This window comes from Pelodiscus sinensis, chromosome 18 (assembly GCF_052426305.1).
Source record: "Pelodiscus sinensis isolate ZL-2025 chromosome 18, ASM5242630v1, whole genome shotgun sequence".
Lineage (NCBI taxonomy): Eukaryota > Metazoa > Chordata > Testudines > Trionychidae > Pelodiscus > Pelodiscus sinensis.
The window spans coordinates 12,497,038-12,515,986 of NC_143069.1; the positions used below are offsets into that span (position 1 = coordinate 12,497,038).

The following is an 18,949-nucleotide window of genomic DNA, read 5'->3' on the forward strand; positions in this document are numbered from 1 at the left end:
AATAGAAATATAGAGAGGATGTATTTGGCCTGTAGTGGGTAGTATACTGCTCTGAGAGGATGTGAGGCCAAGACAACTAAATAACACATGCATTTGCATCAGATGTTCTATCCCTCCCCTGCTTCAAGAAAAAGTTATAGAGATCAACATATACATACCACATTTCTCTCGCAGTGCTTCTGCAAAGGAAAGAGATACATTTGGAAAAAAAAGGCGTGTTCTCCACAAAGTGTGAACTAATGTTTTCTGTGCAGAATGAATTATGTTTAACTTGTTATAGCAAGACTGGAGCAAATGTTACACGTGCAGAAGACTAGAGCATAATGAATTCTGACTACTTCACAGAAATGAACAATCATGATCATTCCACAAGTTTCTATGAGCATTGTTTTCCTTTTTATTAATAAGATTGTATTTAACTGATGAACTAAAGCTCAGCACTGCAGTTCACTAACCAGTCATATGATCATACGTTCTAGATCCTGTACATTGTTAAATAACTCTGTCGTGGTACTATACACTAGGGCTACGTCTACATTGGCACCCCTTTCCGGAAAAGGGATGCTAATGAGACGAGTCGGAATTGCAAATCCGCGGGGGATTTAAATATCCCCTGCGGCATTTGCATTTACATGGATGCCGCTTTTTTCCGGCTCGGGGATAAGCCGGAGAAAAGCGCCAGTCTAGATTCTCCGGAAAATAAGCCCTTTTCCGGAGGATTTCTTATTCCTACCTGAACAGTTCTTCCCTGTCTACACTGGCCCTCTTCAGCAAGTATTTTTGCGCAAGAGGGCTTTTTCCTGAGCAGGAGCGTGAAAGTATTTACGCAAGAAGCACTGATTTTGTACATTACAAAGTCAGTGCTCTTGCGCAAATTCAAGCAGCCAGTGTAGACAGCTGGCAAGTTTATGCGCAAAAGCAGGCGCTTTTGCACAAAATCTTGCCAGTCTAGACGCACTCTAACGTTTTGAAACTGCCTTCCTGTTTTTCCCCTGGATTTTCCAAACCTTCTGTTCCCTGTCTCCCAGTCCCCTTCTTCCCTCCCCCTGCCCTCTCTCCTATTTATTTTGGGTCTGCATATCTTAAACTCAAAACTCCAGTCATCTGAAGAAGTGGGCTGTGCCCATGAAAGCTTATGATACCATTTATATGTTTTGTTAGTCTATAAAGTTCTACCAGACCATTTGTTGTTTTTTCCTGTACAGATTAACTCAGCTACCCCCTGAAGATTTTGAAACCTATCACTCAGTAATCTTTTAATCTATTTATTGTATGTCATGTAAATATTATATTCATTTAATTTTTAATCCAAATTATCATGTGATACTAAGATAAATGCATTGTAAGCACCTATTACACAACACTATTATCTCTATCAATCACATTTGTAAGGAGGAGAGGGGGAAGGATGTATCAGATCCCATGAGGAAAGAAAGGAGAAATCTAGAAATGATGCATTGCATACAATAAAATTGATTATTTTAAGGTGGCTGGATACTCTAAGGATCAGAGTAGACAAATTGATAGACTAATGCATTATGAAAAAATTGAGAGAATTCTGTATTTGAACAACTATCTGCAGCAAAGGGGCTAGAGATATGGAAAAGCATATCTCAGAATCTGAGAAGATAAAAACCACAGAAAAATATTTGTTCTTAAGTTCTAATATACAAAAATTAGTTAGAAGATTTTGTTTAGATTTACAAATAGAGGACGTACAGTTAACTTTAAAAGAAAAACAACTCAGCACACCTATTTAGAAAATAAAGCAAACTTACCGTTTTCAAGCTGAAGTAGTTCTGCAAAAGAATAAATTTGATCAACATTTATATTTCTTTGTTATTGAAAATTAGGTTATACCATTTTCTGTCTATACATAATTTCTGGAATAGCAAGAATTACCTAAATTCAGTGAACAAATTCGGCCATGTAACACTTTCCATTGGATTTTGTGAACTTTAAACAAGCTCCAAAATTTCTCAAAGTAGCCCCTTGTATTTTGGAAAGACTATTCTTTTATATTGAAACTGGAATAATAAATGAATAGAAGTTGGTGGGTTTTTTCAATGTCACTAAATAGAAGCACCTTTACTCAGAGCTTCCGATATGCTGAATTAAGATTTTGTGTAGATGAGACAATTACACATTTTTGTAACCAGCAGAATAGAGGGCATCATTAAGGAAAGACTGAAAAACTTTCTCACAGACAATTTTTAATTTAAGTGGAAGTACTGATAAGGAAACTTTGACTTACGGATTAGTGGCTGTAGATTTGCTGAAAAGGACATTTTGAAATAACTCGTTCAGAATTGTCCTCCAAAAGATGCAAGGTATGTAACTTTTTTAAAAGTAAATAATCTCCTAAATTACCAGATATATTATAGCAGCAAAAAACTGCTTTCTTTCTTACCAAAAAAACAAATTGAATATTAAATGAGAGTCAGGTGTGAAATTCTGGCCACTTAAACCCTGGTGTGTCTACACTGCACCATTATTTCGAGATAACTAGCATTATTTCAAAATAATAATGTGAGCATCTACATAGCCATTCCATTTCAAAATAACTTCAATATAATGCATGGATTATTCCAAAATCTGTAAACCTCATTCTACGAGTGTAGCCTGGGATGGAACACTAGTGTAATTAAGGTGGGTAAAACTTGCCAATCTGACCAGAAGTTTTAAATTTGTCCTCACCATCCAAGGTTACAATGTGTTAGAATCATAAGATTCCCCCTTGTGACAGTCCACAGTCAATTGACAACAAATACACTTTAATTCAGGAAATGAAATAGAGAACAATCTTATTGCCAAAGGGAATGTGATAATAACAACCACAATGAATATGGCAGCAAGAACAGAGATTACCTGGATCCCTTCCCCGATGGCATTAACAAAATCAAACTAAAACTTATCTAGGTATATAGAAATTAACCATTTAACAATATCTTACACCCATAAAATCGTAATGCCCCTAAGTCGGGGCTTGGAGGACCAATCTCCCTTTGCCTGGCAGGCCTTGGAGCAGGTGGTATGTGAGATTTTTAAAAGCAAATTTAAACAAAATCAAAGCAAGGAAGAAATACAAAGCTAGATTAAAGATAAGTATATAGTTTCTGACCTTAAAGATAAGCACTCCGGAGTGGGCTCGGTCAGCAGCGGCTGAAGCAGCAGCAGCCCCGATCTCCCAAATTCCTAGGCCTAAATACCATTTTTGGCACCAAAATGTTCTGGATGTTTAACCCTTTGCCCATAGCTGGTCTTGGTACCCTAAGATTTCTGTGGTTACTATCTCTAATTGGAGAAAATACTGGGGAACTCATCTTTTTTAGACATGACTGATGCTTTCTTGGGTTCCATTCCAGAATTGCATAAGAAAAGTCAGGAAATTACAGTTTTGATTCGGAAATCTGTTGTCTGTTCTTATAAGAAGTTTAGGATGGCAGTTACTGACAAGATAGCAGATTTTACTTGTTGATTCTGAGAAAAATTTAAAAAGTAACCTATTACATCAATTGCAAAACTTTTGCCTCATACACCTTTTGGAAAATCACAAGAAAAACTTAAATCTAACTATCACCAGCTACCATATTTTTACTAGAAGCAATCAATTAGAAAATTAATTCTGTAGGCACCTTGTGTTGCCAGCTTATATACGTCTATAACTATATAAAAAAATCAACAAAATAAAATAGGACAGGTGCAATTTAGTAGGCTACAATGAGGAATAACACATATTCCGAAATAGCTATTTCAAAATTAGGCATGTGTAGATGCTCCACTGCTGCTATTTCAAAATAGCCGCTCACAAGAGCCATTCTAAGTTATTCCTCCCCAGTACCTTTTGGGGATCTAAATTGAGATAGCACTTCTACATTAGGGAATCCTATCTCTGACCAATTTTGAGGCTTTCCTGCAGTGTAGATGTGCCATTTCAAAACAAGCTATTCTGGAATATCTATTCCAGAATAGCTTATTTTGAAATAGCCATGTAGTGTAGGCGTATCCTCAGATTCAATGCAGTCACATTATAAATTCTCTCTGATCTCTGTTTGATAAGAAGATTGCAAAAAATCTATGTACACTTTCCCAGTGTCTTCTTCAGGGTTGTTGCTAAGGAATGACATTCATAAAAGTAATAACTGATTTATTTTGTTGTGTAAACTAGTTATTTCAATGGTTCCCAAAGAAATAATATTCTATTCTGTTCTGTCTCGGAGGAGGGAGCCTCTTTGACTCCCTTTCATGAAGAACTGAGAAAATGTCAACAATGGAGCAATATTTGGCCTTATACCTTCAAAGCCTAGAAATTATAGCAAACTTACTGTTTCCCACCTGCTGCCGCCCTGAAAAAAAACAATATTGACAATAAATACACTTTATTTTTATATTAGGGATCTAGTGCTGCCCCACTGTCATCAGTTGGTTTTCAGCCATTCATTTCCATGAGAGCAAGAACAGGTTCAAAGTAAACAACTATTTTCATTTTGAATATTATCATATGGCCAAGTTGACACAATTCCAGCCTTCAACACAGCTACCAAACCTCTTTACAGGGATGCTGAAAAAAACGCGTCTGCTTTTCCGTTTTTTTTTTAAAGTGGACACATTCCTTGGATGCAGCAGAGCTTTTCCAGCATACCGTATCCCAGAAAAGCTCTGCAGTCTAGATATACTCTAACTCCTAACTATTTAATATGCTACTTTTCTTTACTAGCCATTATCATGGATGCAAAAATATTCCTGAGCTCCTCCTAAATTATTCAACGGGTCACAGTAAAAAGGAACTGTGATGACTGGAGCACCATTGCCCTTTTTATACCCAGGCCCTGATATGCTCCAGGTTCACTGAGGGGAGAAGTGGAGGTGTGTGAGCTGTCCAATGGCTATAGGTGGCAAGAATTCTGTTGTTCAGGCTGCACCAGTCTTCAGTATTTCCATGAGTATGAATATGCAGAGGACACTTGAAGGAGAAGAATCTCTTTGTGGATGGTCCAGGATTCATGGATAGAACCTGCTTTGGCTTCAAAGTAAAGGTTTCCAGGCAGCAAACTTTATCCCTTCTGTGAGTTGGAAAATCCATCCCCCAGGAGAAGCTCGTAGATTTCCTGGCAGATGTATCAAATTGGATAACAAACTATGGCTTCTTGTGATAATCTAAAACTGCCAGCCCAGCAAAAATGAAAGAAACTCCCAACAATCCCTCAATGAATAATGAGCAATACAATCCAAGTACCAGCTACAATAAACTTCTCAAATCTCCTTGCAATCCATCACTGCTGCCCCTGATTACTTCATACAGTCTTTTCTAGCCAAAATCCTCCCAACTCAGTGATAACTTACCCCTTTGCCTCTGAAGCTCATCTGTAAAGAACAACATATTTGAAATTACATAATATTTTCAATTTTTTTCAAGTTTTAAAATTGCTTTATTTATCTCCTGATTACTAAGAATAATGAAGGATTGATGGACAAAGCACTGTACTGAATTTGAGAAAGAACCTCTAGTTTCCTTTTGGACAATTCACAATTGTTGGACATAGAATTTTAGGAGCTTCATGTATTTCCTTCTCAAACCTGCAGATGGCTAGGATGCTGTCCTATGGATGTTGGCAATATGTGCATATGTGTAATGAAATAATTATCCCTTCTGCAAACATCTGAATACAAATGCAGGAAAAATATGTTGGAGTTTTCCCAAAATCCCAGGGATTAATTTACTAAGAGTAAATACACTGACACCACTGTAGTTACAGAAGGGATTAATTTAGCCATGTCCATGTAGTGGAATGTTTTAGAGAGAATAGATTCCTAAACAACAAATAAAAAACACCCATAATTCCACAATATATCCTTTTATATTTCCTTTGCTTGAGTGGGAGGCTACATAAATCAATGAAAACTTACTCATTTCTCTCTGCAGTTGGTCTAGAAAAAACAAAGCTGAGTAAGAAAATACTTTCCCTCTTCCACAAACATTTTCTATACAGTTTGATAATCTGGACTGGCACTTGAATAAGTGTGAGGGTTTTTTTTGTTTTTTGTTGTTGTATCTCTTCTTCAGTAAAAGATTACAAGAATCATATCAAACTTACCCATTTTTTCCCATAGCTGGGCTGTAAAGGAACAACACATATTTGAGTAGCAGCAAGAGTTTTTGTGCTATCCTGTAAAGAAATGTATTCTATATAGAATGAGATGGCAGAGGTGGCTATTAGACAGGAGCTACAAAAAAGACTCAAGTAAAAATATAACTATCACAGGATGCTGACAGATAAGGAATTAGCCCCCCCTACCAGGCATGCATGAATGTTACCGTGACAAATATGGCAATTTCCTAAAATATCTTTGGGAGAAATTTTACTGAATTCAATTTTAGTCATGGATTATAGTTCATTCCATGTGGGAGGATTAGCACACCCCTCCAGGAGCTAAAAACAGCAAGGAATGATCTCGCAAATTGACTCCTGTTGTAACACCTCCCAAAAGTACTAACTCCTGGAGAGGCTAAGATATACTGATACAAACTGGATTATTTAGGGACCAAAAGACAAAAATGGACTTTCACATAAATAACCTGAATTTAAACTGATTTATGGCCACCTTCTGTCTGATCCAGCAAATAAAAGTCATGACTTTCTGTGAAGGGGGGCCCAATCCTTCCCAGGAAGCATTTGAAGGACGTGGGTCTATGAAAGAATCATAAGACTGACAGGTGACCTTTTAGCATGTGTATGGGAACATTTACTGGTTCTTTTGGGGATTATATTTTCTCAGTAATTGTTTCACCTTTTAAGAACTGTGTTTGCATATAAAAGATATGGAGTAACTTGTACATGCTGGTAATTCCAGCTTTGAACAGAAAGCAATGAATAGATGCAGATCTGTATAGTCAGTCTGGCTTGCTAGGGATTGCACAGTGTAGGGAGGGGGAAAGGTAGATACATTGGAGAGAAGGGATAGAGTCCAGAGTGACCTAGACAGATTATAGGATTGGGCCAAAATAAATCTGATGAAGTTTAACAAGGACAAGTGCAGAGTCTTGCACTTGGGACGGAAGAATCCCAAGCATTGTTATAGGTTGGGGACTGACTGGCTAAGTAGCAGGTGTGCAGAAAAGGACCTGGGGATTACCATGGAAGAGAAGCTGGATATGAGTCAAGAGCGTGCCCTTGTAGCCAAGAAGGCTAATGGCATATTAGGATGCATTAAGAGGAGCATTGCCAGAAGACCTAGAGAAGTGATTCTTCCTCTTTATTCAGCACTAGTGAGGCCACGTCTGGAGTACTGCATCCTATTCTGGCCCCTCCACTACAGAAATGATGTGGATGCATTGGAGAGGGTCCAGCAGAGGGCAACCTAAATGATTAGGGGGCTGGAGCACATGACCTATGAGGAAAGGCTGAGAGATTTTGGATTGGTTTAGTCTGCATCAGAGAAGTGTAAGGGGGGATTTGATAGCACCTTTCAACTTCCTGAAGGGAGGTTCCAAACAGAATGGAAAGAAGGTGTTCTCAGTAGTGACAGATGGCAGAACAAGAAACAATGGTCTCAAGTTAGAGTGGGGAAGGTCTAGGTTGGATAGTAGGAAAAACAGTTTCGCTAAGAGGATGGTGAAGAGCTAGATTCCCACAGCTGCAAAAAGGAAAGCAAAGAGAGAAGTAGGCCATTTGCAAAAAAAATTAATAATGATTGCCTGCTATCTTCTGGGAGACATGTTGATAATAAGAGGCACTGTAAGTATTATACACATTTTGAGGTAAGTGAGACAGAGTAGAAACGAAGATAAGTAGAAAATTTAGAAATGTAAAGATGCACATTGCAAATATGGGGAAAAATACCACTACTTACAAACCAGGGCAAACTTACCATAGTCACTGCGGAATTGGACTGCAATAGATTAAATTTGATTAAATTAGCTTCCCATGTGATGAAAGGCTAGAAGATTATGAAAAGTTTAGCAGAAATCTACTCTATAGATTAGCCCTCTTGCTAAGAATTAAATAAACCAACCTTTGTTCCAGTTAGAGTTTTGCAAAAACTCCATCATCTATCCTTTGTGGAATTACATCTCTTTCACAACAGGGATGAATTTGGCTATTGCTGTGTAATGGACTGCATGAAGATGAAGCAGCACTCTGAACAATAAATATCTATTGTGACACTAAACCCCCATATTTTATGGAAATATGTTTTTGAATATGTATATGAATAATTGCAAGATGCTTTATGTGAAGTACATCATGATACATATCATCTTTAAAGTTACAGTCTGTTGAATGTGTATATTGTTGTAAAGGTCTCCACCCTGTGAGTGCACCTTAGTGGCTGAGGGGAGTTTTATAGTCTCTACTTGACTGTTTGTGGGAGAGGAAGTGTGCAGTAAGTGGCCTGGGACCAGCCCTTTTCTTTTACCCCCTGGTGTGGTTGCTGGTACCTGAAGGAGACCCAAGCCTGCCCACTACTCTGTGTTCCAGCCTGGGGACCCTATATGTAGCAGTTACCTGCTGAGTCTCAAAACTGATGGGTTGCTGTCACATCCCTGGGCCAATTCCCCTTGAAGCTGCTCCATCCAGCCCTTTCTCTAGGGCAGTGGTCACCAACCAGGGAAAGGATCTTGGAGCCTCTGACAGGTGATTCTGACTGATTTGACTGGGAAGCTTTCAAGTACTGGCACTTCAGTTGCCCCTCCACCCACTGTCATGCTGACCCAACAGGTCCATGGGGCATTGTTACTACTTTTACTGATGGCAAAGTCGGTTAGTTTTGGTTTGTGATTGGTCTGTACATTTCATAACTTTTATTTCTCTCTTATGCTTCAGCGTAATTTTTTGAGTTGTGTTTTCTAAAATGTCTAACCTGTCATGGCAGGAGTCATTATCCCTATGGCAATTGTGCTCCTGGAAGTGGCTGGGATGTCCCTAAGAAAATCAGAGCAGGGAGGTCCACTTATGCTGTCCTTGCCTGCAGACACTGCTCCTGAAGCTCCCATTATACAATATTAGGGTACGTCTACACTTGCATCCTATTTTGAAATAGGAATGCAAATGCAGCAATTTGAAATTGCAAATGAAGTTGGGATTTAAATATCCTGTGCTACATTAGCATAATTGTGTTATGGCGCTATTTTGAGTTAGAGCTATTTCGAATTAACAGATGCTGTGTAGGCATGGTTATTTTGAGAGAAAACCATTCTCTCGAAATAACCCTTAATCCTTGTACAATGAGGTTGAACAGTTATTTTGACACAAGGGTTTTCTCTCAAAATGACCGTGCCTACACAGCATCTGTTAATTCGAAATAGCGCTCACTTGAAATAGCACTATAATGTGATTATGCAAATGAAATGTGGGATAATTAAATCCTGGCTTCATCTGCAATTTCAAATTGCTGCATTTGCATCCCTATTTCAAAATAGGGTGCAAGTGCAGACATACCCTAACAGGGCTCTGCCCAGTGGAGTCAGAGCCTGTAGATGAGGGGCAGCACATGCCAGCTACTTCTAGGAGTGGGGCTAGGCCAGGGCATGAATAAGCCTGCCTTTGTTCTGCTCTTCCAGCTGTGCTGTTACTCAAGCCCACAGTTCTGCCCTCCTTCAGGGTCCCTGATACTGCTACCCTAACTAGGGAACTAGCCCTATTGCTGGGGCAGGCAGTGTTGTCTCTCCTCCAGATACTCCTGGGATGGCTGGGACTTGAACTCATTGCCCTGTGCTGCTTATGTGAATGCTCTATCCCCTAAGCCAGTCCAGAACCCACCTTGCAGCCCTGATTTCTGCTTTCCTACTGCAAGGGCTCAATCCCTACATTCAAAGGTTCCCTTATCCTGTGCTGGCTGCCCTGCTACTTCCCAGGGTGGGTTCCTTGAACACACTGCCCTGTGCTCCTCTGCAGGAATGCTATATCCCATAGTCCATTCTAGGACCCCCTCCCCTTGCTGCCTTTAGAGGGTATCTTACTTTGGGGTAGCTGTCTAGTCATTCCCATCAGGGGCAGGGCTTGGGCTGTACCCTTAGGTGTACAAGCTGAGCTGCCCGGTCTAGTGTAGACCTGGACTTAGTGTATTTTTACTTAGTGTATATTAACTGGTGTGTTTTGTTTCTTTTGGTTAAATAACTTACTTTATTATGTCTGTTTTCCCTTGCAATCACTTAAATCCTACTTTTTATATGTAATAAGGCCATTTTTGTTTATTATCAAATCCAGTGTTCTAATTGCTACCTGGAGGGAAAACAGCTGTGTAAATCTCTTTCATTGATAAAAGGGGAAATGTCCTTACAAGCTTTCTCTGTGTAAAAACTTTTAAACAAAGAAAGATGGATTTATCTGGGATTCTAGTCCCTTTTGAGGATTGTGTTCCTGGATGCTGTCAAGGCCCTAGAGCTGAGCCCTCTCACAGCTGACCTGTTACACCATGGCTGCGTCTAGACTAGCATGATTTTGCGGAAATACTTTTAATGGAAAAGTTTTTCTGTTAAAAGTATTTCTGCAAAAGAGCATCTAGATTGGAAAGGATGCTTTTGCGCAAAAGTGCTTTTGCACAAAAGCATACATGCCCAGTATAGATGCGCTTTTGCGCAAGAAAGCTCGGATGGCCATTTTAGCCATCGGGCTTTCTTGCGCAAAAAATTAAGGTGCCTGTGTACACTGGCACAAGAGGGCTTATCCCTGAGTAGGACCATCAAAGTATTTGCTCAAGAAGTACTGAATTCTTACATTAGAACACCAGTGCTCTTGCACAAATTCAAGCGGCCAGTGTAGACAGCTGGCAAGTTTTTGCGCAAACACCCATGCATCTGTGTTGCTCTGAGGGCTGTCATCTCAACTCTGTGTCTTGGTTGAAGCAAACTGGGTGGGGGACACCCCAGAGGGCAGGTAGGCAGGCTCTGTGACATGATCAGCACACCAGGTGACAGTCTCAAAGGGATCTCTGTGATAAAACCTGTCACACATATCACATACAATTCTTCCTGGCCATGTGACATCTGCAATCAGCAGAGAAGCTGAGACTAGCTCTCCTTCTTAAAAAGGAAAATGGCTGGTGGAGAGAACTCTAAATTTCCTGCAGCTTTTGGTTACCCTCCTGACCTAGGTCTTAAATAGCCTGGATTGTCAAACTTTCAGAGCATGACATAGAACTGGTTAATATATTGAGAGGCGATCAGACACAAAGACTGAAATTTGTATTTGATTGTGTATTTTGAAATAACTGTCAAGGTGCTCACAGCTCACATATGGGCACATTGTACTGCTGAAGCTGGAGATAAATACATTTTAACAAATATAGTCTTGCTTTCTTAGCAAGACAAGGTGGGTGAGGCAACATCTTTTATTGAACCAACTTTTGTGGGTGAAAGAGACAAGCTTTCACGCTCTCACAGCAGTCTTCTGCAGCTAGTGTTCAAGATCTGAAAAAGAGCTCTTGAAATCTTGTCTCTTTCACCAACAAAAGATGGTTCAATAAAAGATGTCACTTTACATACCTTGTCTCTATAATATCCTGGGATCAATGCAGCTTCAACAACTTCTCCCTTTCCTGTCAATTTTAATAGAAGCATACAGAAATCAATGTAAACTTACCCCTTTCCATCTGTAGTTCATCTAAAAAGAAAGTACACCATTTTCATTGTTAATAATCAAATTATTTAAAAGGGATGAGTGAGAATTAGGATAGGGGTTTGTTCTCTTTGATTAGAAAAAGACTGCAGAAAATCTGAGTTATAAAATACCTTATTAGGCTGATACTTTTAGGATGGATATAAGAACTTTTTTTATGTTTTCTTGGACATTATGGAAGTTATATAGGGATGGATTTAGCCACAGCTGTGCAGTGGATTTTTCTGTGAGGGAGCACCGGTTTGGTCAACAAACATAAAGCACATGTACCTTCACTATATGCTCCATTCTTTTCTGCAGGAGTAGAAACCTACATAAAACATACCCATTTCCAGCCGTAGCTGATCTGTAAAGGAATGACAGATTGAGTAATGAAATAATTTTTCTCCTGTTCTAAGAGACATGTCTTAACTGAAGTTATTTGTTTACAGAAAGGGGCTATAAATAAACAGCAGGAAGTATGCAAGACAGCAGGATTCTAGATAGGAAAGAATTAGATCTTCCTCCATCTCCCACTTAATACAATTTCGCAGTTTTCAAAATGCATTTGTTTCCTATTGTTGTTGTTATTAATTATTATTATTATTATTATTATGATGATGATGATGATGATGATGAAGGAAGAAAGTTTCGAGGGCTGAAATCTGCACTAGATTCAATTGCCAAGTGAATCTGTGGTCTTCAGCTCCTTCTACAGTCTTAACTCTGGATCCACCCTCTGGTATGTGCAACTCCTAAAATTCCTTGCTATGCCTGGGACTGACTAGTTGGCTGCACTTCACTTTTCATCAGGTGTAATGCTAATTCTGAAATATTTATTTCATCAAATGATGACTTGGTATTGGTCCTGCTTTGGGCAGGGGGCTGGACTTGATGACCTTCTGAGATTTCTTCCAGCTCTATGATTCTACCTACAATGAATTATACCTTCATGGGGTTTAAGAAGAGCTGTATGATTTTTGGAACATGAACATGAACAGTCATCTCGTTCAAAAAGCAAATGCCTGTTTCCTGAGGAACACTAATGACTGAGCCATAGACTATACTAGGGCATTATTTTGAAATAACCCCCCAAGTTTGAATTTATATATGGAGCATCCTCAGTACCAAGCCCATTATTTTATAATGGTCTGTGGAATTCAAACTCTGTACTTCTGCTTTTCATCAAGTATAATGCTAATTCTGAAATATTTATTTTGAAATAATGGTAGTATGGACACTGCAGTGTCTCTATTTTGAAATAATTCCTCCCCAGAGTATCATAGAATCATAGAATACTTGGACTGGAAGGGACCTCGAGAGGTAATCAAGTCCAGTCCCCTGCCCCCATGGCAGGACCAAATACTGTCTAGACCATCCCTGATAGACATTTATCTAACCTACTTTTAAATATCTCCAGAGATGGGGATTCCACAACCTCCCTGGGCAATTTATTCCAATGTTTGACTACCCTGACAGTTAGGAACTTTTTTCTAATGTCCAACCTAAACTTTCCTTGCTGCAGTTTAAGTTCATTTGAACTAATTACTCCCCAATGCCCAATGCTTCCTGGGGCTCTAAGTCTGAGGTAACTAGTCCACATTAACAGAGCCTGCCTCAGACTAATTTTGATACTTCCCCATATTAAGTCTATGGTAGTTCGAATTTGTTAAATCGGCCATTAAGTTGAATTTCGTAATTTCAAAATAGTTTCCTAGTAGTATAGATATGGCCTGAAAGTCTGTGATCTTACTGCTGCTCTCATTATGTTGCTCTCATTATATTGAATAGTGAATCAGAATCAAACTCCAGGCCCTTACCTTTATATCATTCATGACTGTGAACTCAAGGCTAGGTCACAGCCTTTTTTTAGGAAAAAGCTACACAAATTGCATGCCACAATTTGCGTAGCTTTTTCCGATTTCTTTTCCAGAAGAGGCCTTTCCACCATTTGGCCCCATGCAGAGGCCAAATGATGGAAAAGCCTCCCCTTTGGGAGGAGCCCTTGTTCCTCATAGACTGAAGTATACAGGGCATCTGCTCTTCCACAAAAAAAAGCAAAAGAGCAAATGCATTCCCGGGACGCGGCAGAGTTGCATACTTTAAGCTGAGCCACCAGGTCTAGGTATCCTGGAAGAATCCCACAGTCTAAACATACCCTAATAGAATGATTCTTCTTCACAATCACCTTCCTTGGGAACTAGAGAAATGTCATTTATCTAATGATAGATGGGGCTTTTCCAGCAGCTGACACTAGAGAAAGAAGCTGCCTTCTCAAGGAGCAGGGAATATCCTCTGATTTCACCACTTCCATAGCAAGTTAAAAACACAGTCACTTAGCCTGGGTTTCCAATAGCCACAACAAAATACATGAATAGGACAGCAGAAGTAGCAATCAATCTCTATATCTATATCTTTGTAGAAGTGATCATTTGAAAGGAAATTATACCCTATTACATGATATACTAAAACCTCAGTAAACCTTACATGGCCAAATTAATAATGCAGCTCAGTAAAACAGGATATACATTTCTGAAAGAGAAAAAAAGTCTGAGAGCTACTATTTAGAAATCATTACAAACTTACCATAATCATCGCGGGATTGATCTGCAACAGATTAAATTGGTTCAAAATGTGCATTTTATCACTGGAAATTTGGTTAGAATTACAATTGGCTGATGGAATTGTTAACTTAATGAATCTCATGATTCACTCTTATTTAATGAGAAACACATTATAGTATATTTAATTTTTAATACTTATGTTATGTTAGTTTATATTATTTCACTCTCCGCCCCACTATCTCTTGTACCAATAAGAAAAATAAACTTAATTCTTCACAGAAAAAAACAACAAATGGTCCGGTTGCACTTTATAGACTAACAAAACATGTAGATGTTATCATGAGCCACAAAAGCTCATGATACCATCCACATGTTTTGTTAGTCTATAAAGTGCAACCAGACCATTTGTTGTTTTTTTCTGTAACAGACTAACTCAGCTACCCCCTGAAGCTCTTAATTCTTTACAGTGCAGAATTACTCTTTTCATAAAATCTCCATCCAGGTTCATGCTATATTTGAAATATAACTGCTTTCAGACCAATCTTGTGCAAAGTTTAGGTGAAATCCACCTTTCATAAAAAACAGGACTATGCAGCACTTTAAAGACTAACAAGATGGTTTATTAGGTGTTGAGCTTTTGTGGGCCAGACCCACTTCCTCAGATCAAATAGTGGAAGAAAATTGTCACAACCATATATACTAAAGGATACAATTAAAAAAATGAACACATATGAAAAGGACAAATCAAATTTCAGAACAGAAGGAGGATGAGGGGGGAGGTAAATGTCTGTGAGCTAATGATATTAGACGTGATAATTGGGGAAGCTATCTTTATAATGGGTAAGATAATTAAAGCTTCTCAAACCCTACGCAACCAACACCCCCATCTATCTTCGAGATACTACTGACTTCCTAAGGAAACTACAAAACATCGATAACCACCCCGATAACACGTTGCTACTATGGATGTAGAACACCATACACCAACATTCCTCATGAAGACGGATTACAAGCAATTAGAAACACTATCCCAGAGGATACCACTGCCAATCTGATAGCAGACCTATGTAACTTTGTTCTCACCCACAATTATTTCCAGTCTGAGAACAACTTATACCTCCAGATCAGCGGCACAGGCATGGGTACACGCATGTCCCCACAGTATGCTAATATCTTTATGGCTGACCTAGAACAACGTTTCCTCAACTCCCGTCCCCTTTTACCATTTCTCTACATCTTACGCTACATTTTACGCTACATCGATGACATCTTTATGATCTGGACGCATGGCCAAGAAACACTGGAGACATTCCTCAGAGATTTTAACAACCTACACCCCACCATCAGTCTCAGCCTGGACCATTCTACATGAGAGTTCCATTTTCTGGACACCACCGTACAAATCAACAATGGAAAATTAGATACCACTCTGTACAGAAAACCCACTGACTCATACAGTTACCTACATGCTTCCAGCTCCCATCCAGAACACACCATACGATCCATCATCTAAAGCCCAGACCTTTGATACAACCGCATCTGCTCTAATCCCACTGACAGAGACCAGAAACTTCAGGATCTCTACCAAGCATTTATAAACCTCAATTACCCACCCGGAGAAATAAAAAACAAATTGAAAGAGCCAGACGAATACCCAGAAACCATCTCCTTCAAGACAGACCCAAGAAAACCAACAATAGAACACCACTTGTCATCACCTACAGCCCCCAACTTAAACCTGTCTAACACATTATCAATAAACTACAGCCTATACTGGAACAGGATACTAAACTCCAAGAGGCTCTGGGAGACAGACCCATAGTCTCCTATAGACAACCACCTAACCTCAAGATGATTCTTACCAACAACCACAGGACATACCACACTAATACCAACCCTGGTACCTTCCCTTGCAACAAACCCCGTTGCCAGCTTTGTCCACATATTCACTTTGCTGATACCATTATTGGACCTAACCAAGTGAGTTATAAGATCAAGAACACATATTCCTGCTCATCCAGAAATATAATTTATGCTATCATGTGTCGAAAGTGTCCATCTGCTATGTACATTGGACAAACGTCTCAGACACTTCGCCAAAGGATCAATGCCCACAAAACAGATATTAGACAGAATCACAAAGAAAAAACAGTTTCTTGCCATTTCAACCAGAAAGGACATTGGCTCAATGACTTGATTACCTGCATCCTGCTTCAAAGACCTTTTAAGACTACACTTGAAAGAGAATCCTCTGAACTGTCATTCATGCTTAAATTCGACACTTTATGCCTAAATTTGAACAAAGACTTTAATTATCTCACCCATTACAAAGATAGCTTCCCCAATTTTCACCTCTAATATCATTAGCTTACAGACATTTACCTCCCCCGCATCCCCTTCTGTTCTGAAATTTGATTTGTCCTTTTCATATGTGTTCATTTTTTTTAAATTGTATCCTTTGGTATATATAGTTGTTACAATTTTCTTCCACTATTTGACCTGAGGAAGTGGGTCTGGCCCACGAAAGCTCATCACCTAATAAACCATTTTGTTAGTCTTTAAAGTGCTACATAGTCCTGTATTTTGTTTCAGCTACACCAGACTAACACAGCTACATTTCTCCACCTTTCATAGTTATCTTCTTTCTGGAAACTAGCCAATTAACCTGTCATAAGGCGGGATTTTCAGGTCTCTCCTCTACTTCGATCTTCTCTCCTGAGTCTCTTGTTCCATCTCTTTCTCCCCTCCTCCTACTGCCTCCCCCTCTTCCAGCTCTCCTCCACCTTCTGCCTCTCTCTCTTTCGCTTCTCCCCCTCCCACCTCTCCCTTTCTCTTCTGCTCCTCCTCCTTCCTCTCACTCTCTGTCTGCTCCGCCTCTCTCTTTCTCTTCTCCCCTCCTGCCTTTCACTCTCTCCACTCTCCTCTGTCTCCGTCGGGGATGCACGCTTGTCCAGGCCCCGCCCCCTGGGCGTGTAAATCACCACCCCGCCACCCTTCGCCTCCCACCATGGTGCTCGGCTGATTTCTGCACCGCTCAGCCGGGCCGCCACGGGGGAGCAAGCGGCCGTTTGGGGCCCACACTCCCCGTGCAGCACGGGCCGCTCAAAGGGAATGGCCAGCGTTTCAGGCAACAGCGCTGCCCAGAGGTTACAGCCAGCATTTCAGCATTACAGAGTCACAGACATTGGGCTACTAGGGTATGTCTACACTACCCTCCTAATTCGAACTAGGAGGGTAAGGTAGGCATACCGCACTTGCAAATGAAGCCCGGGATTTGAATTTCCCAGGCTTCATTTGCATAAGCCCGGCGCTGCCATTTTTAAATCCCGGCTAGTTCGAACCCCGTGCCGCGCGGCTACATGCGGCACGGAGTAGCTAGTTCGGATTAGGCTTCCTAATCCGAACTAGCTGTACTCCTCGTGGAATGAGGAGTACAGCCAGTTCGGATTAGGAAACCTAATCCGAACTAGCTACTCCGTGCCGCGTGTAGCAGCGTGGCACGGGGTTCGAACTAGCCGGGATTTAAAAATGGCGGCGCCCGGCTTATGCAAATGAAGCCCGGGAAATTCAAATCCCGGGCTTCATTTGCAAGTGCGGTATGCTTACATTACCCCGCTAGTTCGAACTAGCGGGGTAGTGTAGACATACCCCTATATATATGACTGGCCAATTAGCCCATCATAAGACGGGATTTTCAGGTCTCTCCTCCACATCAGTCTTCTCTCCTGAGCCTCTGATCTCTTGCTCCGACTCTCTCTCTCTCTCCTCCACCTCCTGCCTCTCTCTCTGTCTCTCTCTTTCTCTTCTCCTCCCTCTTCTGCTTCTCACTCGGGGGACCACGGAGCCCAAATGGCCTTTTGGGCTCTGCACTCCCCGTGCTGCATGGGGAGTGCGGAGCCCAAATGGTCGCTTGCTCTACTTGCTTCCATGCGGCAGCCCAGCTGAGCGGTGCAAAAGTCAGCCAAGAGCCACAGCGGGATGCAAAGGGGAGCAGGGAGGTGACGTTCACAGCCAGGGGGCGGGACCTGGAACTGCTGTCACGCCGCACATCACCGCCCCGCCCTCCTTCCCCTCCCGCCGTGGCGCTTGGCTGACCTCTGCGCCACTCAGCCAGGCTGCCACAGGAGAGCAAACGGCCATTTGGACCCCACACTCCCCATGCAGCACGGGCCGCCCAGAGGGAACAGCCAGCATTTCAGGCAACAGCACCGCTCAGGGGGAACAGCCAGCATTTCAGCAACAGCCCCACCCAGAGAGAACAGCCAGCATTTCAGGCAACAGCGCCGCTCAGGGGGAACAGCCAGCATTTCAGCGTTACAGACTCTCAGATACTGGGCTACTATATATATGATACCCAAAATAATAAGAAAAAAAAATCCTGCAATCGAATCCTTCTATGTTCTAACTGTACTGACTTCACTAGAATTTCAATAATGATGAATTTCTCCAGTGCAGTAAAGTGGACTAGACCTGCTCTTTTATCAGTAAATATATAGTACACACACTACCGTCAGATGTTGTATTTAATGTTGGCATGAAAAGACTACATATATTAATACTGACTTACCTCTTTCTCTCTTCATTTGGTCTGCAATGGAAAGATACAGTGTTAAATAAATACATGTATTTGCTCACTTATGTAAATAATTATTCTCCCAGAAGATTCTGAAGAAGACTGAAGCAAAGTCTATGACTGGGAGCTAATGTCCCCAATATTTCACATTAGCACCCCATAAAATCCTGAATCAAACTTACCTTTAAGAAAGTTTTTGATATGCACACACTATGAGA

General features: G+C 40.6%; 1 protein-coding gene across 5 annotated transcripts in view; it reads right to left on the minus strand.

The window, feature by feature from the left end:
* The window catches only part of LOC112547760 (uncharacterized), a 92,509-nt gene that overhangs the window by 57,328 nt on the left and 16,232 nt on the right, over positions 1-18,949 (minus strand). For 4 of the 5 annotated variants that reach the window (XM_089770016.1, XM_089770014.1, XM_089770012.1 and 1 more), the window contains 12 exons: positions 18,726-18,746; positions 14,181-14,201; positions 11,941-11,961; positions 11,580-11,600; positions 7,870-7,890; positions 6,096-6,116; positions 5,908-5,928; positions 5,344-5,364; positions 4,326-4,346; positions 2,255-2,275; positions 1,779-1,799; positions 159-179 (listed from right to left, as the gene is read on the minus strand). In XM_089770016.1, coding sequence (XP_089626142.1) covers positions 159-179; positions 1,779-1,799; positions 2,255-2,275; positions 4,326-4,346; positions 5,344-5,364; positions 5,908-5,928; positions 6,096-6,116; positions 7,870-7,890; positions 11,580-11,600; positions 11,941-11,961; positions 14,181-14,201; positions 18,726-18,746 — 252 coding nt within the window. The remainder of the gene's footprint in view (positions 1-158; positions 180-1,778; positions 1,800-2,254; positions 2,276-4,325; positions 4,347-5,343; positions 5,365-5,907; positions 5,929-6,095; positions 6,117-7,869; positions 7,891-11,579; positions 11,601-11,940; positions 11,962-14,180; positions 14,202-18,725; positions 18,747-18,949) is intronic. The other variant, XM_089770015.1, reaches the window with a different exon arrangement.